The sequence below is a fragment of the Trachypithecus francoisi genome, unplaced genomic scaffold, assembly GCF_009764315.1.
Source record: "Trachypithecus francoisi isolate TF-2019V2 unplaced genomic scaffold, Tfra_2.0 Lachesis_group2, whole genome shotgun sequence".
Taxonomy (NCBI): Eukaryota; Metazoa; Chordata; class Mammalia; order Primates; family Cercopithecidae; genus Trachypithecus; species Trachypithecus francoisi.
Genome location: NW_022681465.1, coordinates 130639590 through 130648890, shown reverse-complemented (window position 1 = coordinate 130648890; position 9301 = coordinate 130639590). Strand labels below are relative to the sequence as shown.

The window sequence follows — 9301 nt, the reverse complement described above, 5'->3', positions numbered from 1 at the left end:
TAAACCTAAATTCTTTATTACCAGCTGAGTTGGGAACCAGCTATTTCACATTGTTTCCAACTCACTCTTCTACCCTCCCCTCAGGAATTCTGCAGCTGACTCCAGCTTCTGCCTCCTCTCTTTAACTCACAAATGAGCTTTGTCAGAGGCGAGAGCCTTGGCCTCAAAGATATTCCAGCTATAAGAGGCCTTAGAAATGATGTCATTTAACTGTTATTACACCAGTACTGACACTGAACTCTAGTCCTGCCCTTTTTCCACCTGAGGCCCAGGCCTCACACCTCATCACCTCCAGGAGATCTGCAGGCCCCTCAAGATCACCTGTTCCAAAACCAATTTCCCCATGCCAGCCCCTTTCCAGGCTCTCTACTTTTGGAGAAGAACCCAGGTGTGTGGGCCCCACACTCATCCTCTCCCTGCTCTATGGCTGAGGCAGTCTGTGTTCAGGTTCCTAATTTCTAGAGTCATATTCAGTTTTAGAATGAAATTCTCACATCCCACCTGCCCCACCAAGTGGAGTTACTATATGTGCAATTAGGTCTCATATGACCGTTTATGTCAAGCATTTAATCATAAGATAAAGACTACAGGATCCATTTGATTCAAATCACATTGATTAAGCACTTAATACGTACAGAGCATCTTGCTAGGCACAGCAAGGGGTGTGAAGAGGACCAAGGTGTTGATGCTGTTGTTGTTACTATAATTTGCTTTGTGTTCCTAGTGAATTGGGTGGAGGACACTGATGAGAGTAGGGAAACCTACCCTTAAATCTATATTTACCCAAGAAGATATGCTGTCTTGAGGCTGCTCATCCACATCTCATTGGAAGCTCAGGTGATTTTGTGTATACAATAAAGAAACTAAAAAAGTTTCCTTGAGTCACCTGTGCAGATCACAATTTTTTTTCCCAGTACTTATCACCTGGTCTCTGATGGTACCATTCATCAGATGAAATTAATAGCAGCCTAGTCCAGTTGTTACAAATACAGAATTTGGTACCAGACTGCTGGAATTCAAGTCCTTGGCTCCACCAGCTTTCAGCTGTGTGGTTTTGGGCAAAGTGCTGACTCTAGGAGTTTATACCACAGCAGATACTGATTGAATAATCACATACAAGTGGTGAAATGGCAGTTGGGATAAAGGCTAAGGAGGAAACATACCCAGGGCTGTGAAAGCATGTGAAGAGGTTTGTCCAGGTCAAACAGTCAGATTAGAACTCGGATGGAGTTAACAATGCAAAGGAGTGAGGTTGGCAGATTGTTCCAGGCAGAGAAACACCATGCACCCTGTGTAGTGGTCAGTATTGTTGTAGTAACAAATGATCTCCAAATCTCAGAAATTTCTACTGCAAGGTTTGTTAAAGGGAGGCTATGCATTGATTGAAGCAGCAGTTTCCCATTCAGGAACTCAAGCTGAAGGAACAGCTTCCTAAATGGGCCATGCTATTCTCATAGCAGAAAGAAAGACCAGGAGTACTGTGGACACTTGTTTTGCCTCTTAAAGCTTCTACTTGGATATGGTCTCTGTCATGTCTGCTTTTGTTCCTTCGGTCAAAGCTGAAAGCCAATGGGGCAGGGATGCATGGGTCTCCCACTGGGGACATGGAAAGCTACATGGCAGTGGGCAGGAATGCACTCCTTTTACAGGGAAAGGGGTGGCGTCAAATTCTAACCGGGGTCTGAGGGGAGTTGGTGGGGTGAGTGGCGGGTAGCTGGAGAAACACTCAAGGAATCATAGACAGTTTTGACATGGCTTTACTCTCTAAGTGCAAGTGAGTGTGGGCATGAGAGAGCCTGGGGGTGAGCCATATGTACAGCTTTAGCAAGGTAATTATACCTTTTATAGACAATAGTGGTTCCGAACAAAGCATGAACTCATGTGTATGATCACCTAATGCACCTCACGTGGTGTGGTTACATAATGTGTAGGGTCGTGTGCCTGTGCTCCAAACCCACTGAGTTATGCTGCTTTGGAAGGCTGCCTCAGCCTATTCCTGACTAAAGTGCAGCCATCTCCCTTACCCTAGACTACCTAGGCCAAGAGTGTCCTCCAGGCAGAGACGTGTGCCTATAGGGCAGAGCCTTGAATCTATAACCCACAACAACAATACAGAGAGCAACAGCTACTAGGATCCCAGTTATGCTATTTATATTAGGGCCCAGCACAGTCCAGAGCCTAGGGATGCCCCTCCATCTCCACAGGGGGTCATCAGTAAGGCTCCCTAGAAACTTAATGTCCCTTGAAGGGCTACTGTTGTGTTCTGCTGACTGTCAGGGATAAAGGAACAATATTGTGTTCCTAAAAGGGCACAGGTGCCTCCTTGGGCAGCAGTGACTATGTCTAAGGCCATTCAGTTTTGTAACACCACCTTTCTGATCTGATCAACCGCATCCATTAACAGGAGGGTCCCTCGGGTGTGATTCAGAACCCGAGCGGTGTGCTCTGCAAAAGCAGTAACTTCTGCTTCTACAGTTATGACACCCACTCCAGTGATAGTCACTTCCAAGGTGTAGAACCACCAGGGGCTTCCTTGCACTCACAAAAACTGAGAGCATGGTGCCTCCCAGTTATGCAGGCATCTGGGCAAAGCAGGGAGAACAGTGCCAGGTACGCAAGGCCAACCTCAGGTACAATGTCCAGGCCAGTCTGTTGGTAAGTAAGGACACCCTGTGTCCCCAATGACCCATAAACTCCCAGGGGCCATAAAATCCATCAGGGCCTGACCTTGGTGGGGTCGCATGTTCCACCATACCTTCAGTGTGGTGACATGTGTTATGTTTACACAGGCTGTGCAGGGTACCCACCCCACAGTGGTGTTACCCCAGTGTTGCTCTATGCACTGGGCCGGGGGGTACTACCTGTTTCCCTACTAGCCAGCCCCTCCCATCATAAACGCTATGGGCCAGTCAGGGGGTGGGCATGCCGTGGTTCTTGCAGCATCCTTTGTCTGCATCTTGCCATGTTGCATTCCAGGTGTCGGCCATGGGAATCAAAGTCTCCAGCCATGTCCATTTCTCTGCAGATGCTGAAGGTTTGTGCCAAGGCAAGCCATCTGCAACTGCTCCTGGAAGGGTGGTGCAGATCCAACAGTTGGAAACATTGGTCACCTCAGCAAAGGTGTGGGCCCAGTCCACAATGCAGTTGGAGCATGTTAACCTGTGGTCGAAATGACAGAGCAGGCACAGGTACTAACAGAGTTAAATTACGTTCCTCAAGCAAAATACAGTCTAACCTTTCATCTCTGGATAACAATGCAGATGCCAAGGGCTTTTGCCCTGGGAGATAGTGTCACACTTTATCAGCACCCCATGGTTCCTTTCAGTCTTGTATCTGTGCCAAAGTCACAGGGAAGCTCATAATAGGCCACACAGATAGTACATATGTTCCCCAGAGAAGGGTTCCTTCCCTGGTCATTTTTCTATAATCAACCACAGGGCCATGTATTGAACACCCAAGGAGTGACATGCAAGTCATAGTGTAGGCCTTTCCCCCAGAGAGCTATGATGGCCAACCACTGGCAGTGGGGTCTTGGAGGGTCCATGGCCAAAGCCAGGTTTTCTGTTCCCCTGCCTTCAGGGGCCATTAGGGCAGGCAACAACAGGTTTCCATTCATCCCCATACCTGGTTGGAGGAGGTAATTCTTGGTTTGTATCTGCAACTGAAGGTGGCAGTGGGGAGAGGGGGGGGGGGCTCGGGTGGGCAGCCCAGTGTAACAAAGCCTTCACCAGGGCCAGACCAGCCACATTTCCAAGGCTGTTCATTCAAGGTTTGGAGCACCAGGTCCAACCTTGAACTCCGGTCCAGCAAAGATGGGGGTGTGACATGCAAGCATAACCTATTTTTCAAGAGCCCATTGTATCTCTCAATCATACCCGTAGCTAGCAGGTTGTACAGCACATGGAATCCCCACTTTATGTCCATTGGTTGTGCCCATTGTTGTACCTGTTGTCCAGTGAAATATGTTCCCCTATCACTCTCAATGGCCAGAGGGCAACCATACAGGACACATGAGTGTTGCAGGGCCCAGATGGTGTTCTGTTGGTCAGTCACCCTGCAAGGGTAGGCGAACAACAGGCCTGTGGCCATGCCCACAGCTGTTAGTGCATGTGTATACTCTTGCAAGTCAAGGCACTTGCCCTATCATTACCTGTGTAACACTGGGCAGCTGCCTCTGTTTAGGGTATGCCTGAGCACATGCTGGGCATTTCTGACAAGCCTCCCAAATGTCTTGTGTGGGCAGGGACAGACCCCAATGCTTATTGACCTGTTGCATCAGCATACCCCCGATGTGTCCCAGTTTCCAGTGTAGCCACAAGGCCACATCTCATGTAGGTGCCTACTTGACCATTGGATCTTGGCCAAGGCATCTGCCTCATTGCCGGGGTGGTCAAAGGCATATGGCCTGACACATGATAAATAGTTATTTTTTTCTTGTGACCCCTTTCCCAGAGGTCTTGCCACATGGCTTGGCCCCAAATGGGTCAGTAGCCGACTAGCTACTTCTCTATTTTCCAGATCGTTAACAACAAGGTTAAGCCTCAATAGACTGCCCAGCTATAGGTACAGATTACCACAGGTGTCAACTTCTTGGTGATCACCATCCACACTGTTCTGAGTTCAGCTCATTGGCTACTTTGTCCATACCTGGTTTCAAACCACATGGTGTCAGTACTAGGTTGGACTGCAACAGCGGTCCAGGCAGCAATAGCACCTTGTCTAGATCCATCTGTGTACCATGCCCCATCGGGAATGGGGGAATGCCCTTCCTTAAACAGTGAAGGCTCAGGGTCTAGGGGTGCTTCAGGCCCCATGGCCTTATCTTGCAGTAGGACTACAGGCCCCAAGACCCCTTGCAACTCTGCCGCTAAGACATGTGTACTCAGTGTACTCTGCTGCTTCAAGTAGATGCCCCACTTTGCCAAAGTGGATGTCTGTGCTGTCCCAGTCTGGGGGGGTCATTACCCATGAATGCACCTATCTCACTATCGGGTAAGTTGTCCACATGATGACTGCAGCCCGTCCTGTCATAATTTAACAAGCCTGAAGGGCAATATATACAGCTGTTAGCTATTTCTCTATCATGGAATACTGGAGCTCAACTCCCTTCCATAGTTGGTACCGAAAGCCTACTGGAGTTCTCAAGAACTCCATGCAGTCCCACAGGTCCCAACCGGAACCATCTGTGGTCACGTGCACATCCAGCTCAAATGGGCACCCTGGTCAACTACCTGTAGGGCTTGTGCCTGCTGAATAGCCCACCTGGCTGCCAGGAAGGCAGTCTCAGCCACATCATCCCAGTCCCAGGTAGCTCCCTTCTTTGTTAACCAGTGCAACGGTTTTATTATTTCAGCTAAATGGGGCACAAATGCCTGCCAATATCCCAGGAGTCCCACAAAAGTTTGCAGCTACTTCACCATGGTGGGCCGGGGATATGCCTGAATCTGATCAATGATAGCCTCTGGGATGGCCTTTGTCTTACCTGACCAGATAACTCCCAGGAGTCTCGCAGATAATCCAGGCTCTTGGACCTTGGATTTGCCGATGGCCCAACCACATGCAGCCAAATGTTGCCACAAGAGGGGCGCCACTGCTTCTAAATCTGCAAGAGAATCAGAAGTTAACATAATATAATCAATATAATGGAATAGGTTGACCCTTTCTGGACATTGCCAGGTGGCTAAATCTGTGGCAACTAGACCACGACCCATGACATTTGATAGGGCTATGCTCATAGCCCTGCAGCAACACTGTAAAAGTCCATTGTCACCAATCCCACGTAAAGGTGAACTGTTCCTGACTCTCTGGAGTGATGTCTATGGAGAAAAATGCATTGGTCAAGTCCACTACATAGTGGTGCTGTCCCAATTCCATTGTCAAATGGTCCATCGAATCCATGATTGATGGTACAGTGGCATGCAAAGAGGGTGTTACTTTATTCAGTTCCCGATAGCCCACTGTCATCTGACAAGTTCCATCAGGCTTTCTAACTGGCTACACTGGAGAATTGTAGGGGTTGTGGGTGCCACGCACTATCTGCACCTCCAGCTTTTTAGTTGTCTCAGTTATCTCTGTATGCCCACCCGACAAATGGTAGTGATGAGTGGAAGTGACTCGTCGGGGTTGTGGCAGGACCCGAGGCTAGTGATGCGTATGTCTGCGCAGCACGAGCTTCACCACATGCACCTGGTGTCTGAATTCCCTGGCCGTAGTTTGTAACACCAGGCCATGTAAAATGTCCACCCCTAGAATGTATTCTGGTACGGGAGAGACATACATAGTATATACATGGGGAGCCAAGTGGCCAATGTCGAGGTACAGAGATACAGGTTTCACTTTCACTGACTGGCCTCCAGAGCTGTCAGTGCTAGCAGGTTTGCCAGGAACCTTATCCAGGTTCCCACAAACAAGGCTGCAATCTGTGCCAGTATCCAGCAGTGCCAGTACCCACTGCACATTGGTGGGGGACCAGTGGATCCCTAATTCCATATGTGGCCTCCAGTCATCTGATTTCCCCCCAAGCTGGGTGCCCCTGCCAGTTCCCTAATTAAACAGAAAAGGTTCTAGATTTCTGCCTGGCTGCAGCAAGTAGTCTTTGAGTTGAAATGCCTGGGTAGGACTTGGTTGCATAGCAATATCCTTCTGCCCCTTGAGTATTTTCTGGAATTGCTGCTTTGAGATAACTGTCTCCAGAAAGTTAAGAGAACTTCACTGGGCTGCTTATCGATTTTCTCTTGGTCAACCCTGGCCAAAATCAAATCTACCCACATCTGTGAGTGTGTCACTCATTGGAGCCCCCTTTTCTCCCATGGGATGCCCCCTGAAGGTAGGGCATCTTCCCCTATTGTATGGCACAGACTCCTTGGTCCAACTGGCAGACTTCTGCTTCCCTGAGAGCCACCATAGCAGTGGTCACTTCATGTATGCAGTGCTCTACATCTGGGGTGAGGACAGCAGCTAGGGAGCCAAAGGCATTTGGGGGCACAGAACCCAACACAAGATCCCTCATTTGGGAGATGAAACATTCATCATCTCGTCCCCGGGTATTCAGGTCAAACATAGCCTGCCGCATACCCATCTCCCAGATGACTTGCACCAAATCGGCATATGACTACCATTTACTCATGGTTTTGAGTATTTCAATGGCATTGATCCACACAGTCTGTGTGGCTGCCCATAGCCACTCATTCATCGGCATTGATCCACACAGTCTGTATGGCTGCCCATAGCCACTCAATCAGGGTGTGGTCACCTTGCCCTTGCGCCAACTGCCTACTCACCTGCAACTGCTGATGGAGGGAGGGGTGAGTCATGATAGAGGCCAGATTTTCCACCTCAGAGGCAGAACAGGAGATATTATCTGCTTCCTTATCCTGCAAATGAAGCATCCAGGTGGACAGAGGTTCCTCTGGACACTGGTGGCACTGCTTGCCTAATTCCTGCAAATCAGTTGGGGTATAGGCAGTATATAAAGTATTTCGTATTACAGTGGGGGGGGAGTGGTCCCTGAGTGTGCCTTTGTGGCCCCAATGGCTGTTTATGATCTACCTTCTGAGGGACCACTGGGTGAGCCTGCAATAGGGGTTCTTCCTCCTTTGTATCAGACCAAGTGAGGGGTCTCCAGTCAAGATGATGCACCCAGGCCTGCATTCACAGCAGCCTCTAATTCCTTTTCCAAGCTCTATAGTGAACGTCCAAGCATCCCGCCTGCTCCTGGAGTTTCTCATTCATGGCAGTTTCTAATTCTTTTTTCTGAGTTGTGTAGCTGGGCCTCCAGGGGCCTGACCTGTGCCTGGAGGGCCCTTACCTGTGCTTCATCCCTCAGGGACTTGGTGTGTACTTCTCATAGCACAGTCAAAAATGCTATCCAACTCTGCCAGCAAAAGCTTGCTTCTTCTTGGTGCTCTGGGCTTCCAGCTGCATCAGCGCCTTCTCCATGCTCATGGAGGACCCATCTACTGCTGCCCAGGTTTCCACCAGAGCCCATCTGAGCAGCATAGCTGCTGCTGGGTACCACAACTCATGATGCAGCCACATGGCCAACCTGGAATCCGTGGGGACCAAAGTCTCACTTACGTCAGGATCTGTTCATGACACCAAATGTCAGATTCTAACTGAGGTCCAAGGGGAGTCAGTGAGTGGCGGGTAGATGGAAAAACACTTGAGGAATTGTGGATGGTTTCAATGGCTTTATTCTCTCTCTGGGAACAGGAAAGCCTGGGCGCAAGCCATATGTACAGCATTAGCAGGGTAACTATACTTTGTACTGATAATAGTGGCTTCAAGCCAAGCACAAGCTTACATGGGTGATTACCTAATGCACCTCACATGGAATGGTTACATAATGTGTGGAGGGGTTGTGTGATTGCGCTCCAAACCTGCTGGGTCATGCTACACCAAAAGGCTACCTTGGCCTACTCGTGACTGAAGTGCAGCCATTTCCCTTACAGGTGGGAATGAATAATTGAAAAAATAATACAGTTTACTATATTAAGGCTCTGTGGTAGCAGGAAAATGGCAAAATACCTGGAGACCTGCATGGCTAGAGCTGAGAGAGCTGGTAGAGGCATAATGAGAGAGGGGATTGGGGTGGCAGGTGGGGGCCAACCCAGGTGAGCAAACCTGACCTTGATACTGTAAGCAGTGGGAAACCACTGACTTTTACTCATCTGATGTCTCTCTCTAGTGGTTAACTGATTACTTTTCATGTTTTTCTGGTCTCTGAAGTAATACCTGTTTATTATTAAAAAATTTCAAAATGACCAATGAATAAAAAGAAAAAAATACAAATTACCTTTAATTTTACAACTCAAAGAACCATCGTTGATTTAAATTTTGGTGAATACATCTTTAAATGTTTTTCATGCAAATATTTTAAAAAGCAAAACTGGATCACCTTCATCAGTTGTTATGAGTATTTTTTACCTTATTAAACATTCTCTGTATGATAATTTAGTCACCATATGGATGCACCACAATTTAACTAATTCCCTACTATTGGACATCTGGGTTTTTGTAATTTTTCCATTTTATAAAAATTTCACAATGAGGTTCCTTATATTTAGCAACATCCATGCAACTTTTAAGAAGGGGCATTTTTATTTTAGAGGATATGACAGATTTTAGGCTATAGATATATATTGCCAGTTCTCACTAAAAAAGAGTTGTAGCCAATCACACACAACCTCGGAGCATGATTTGCCAGCTCTGATTATAATTATTTTATATTACAAATTTGATCAGTGGACAATATTGTCTTATTTTTACTTTGCATTTGTTTCCTAATTAAAAACAGAACTTA

The 9301-nt window shown here is 47.7% G+C and overlaps 1 protein-coding gene across 1 annotated transcript; it reads right to left on the bottom strand.

Annotated features, from left to right (window-relative positions):
* Nucleotides 1-1342: 1342 nt before the first annotated feature.
* Nucleotides 1343-8241, bottom strand: LOC117064561. Its single transcript, XM_033178621.1, has 3 exons — nucleotides 8077-8241; nucleotides 5483-5602; nucleotides 1343-3159 (listed from the first exon to the last, which is right to left on the bottom strand). The coding sequence occupies exons 2-3, from the start codon at nucleotides 5557-5559 to the stop codon at nucleotides 2910-2912; spliced, it is 327 nt and encodes a 108-aa protein (XP_033034512.1). The 5' UTR covers nucleotides 5560-5602; nucleotides 8077-8241; the 3' UTR covers nucleotides 1343-2909.
* Nucleotides 8242-9301: the final 1060 nt, after the last annotated feature.

Coding starts and splice junctions, on each gene's coding strand:
- LOC117064561 (XM_033178621.1), bottom strand. CDS start 5,559: ATGTGGTTGGGCCATCGGCAAATCCAAGGTCCAAGAGCCTGGATTATC. Junction 3,160..5,482: donor CCTGGGAGTTATCTGGTCAG/GTAAGACAAAGG, acceptor TTTCGACCACAG/GTTAACATGCTCCAACTGCA.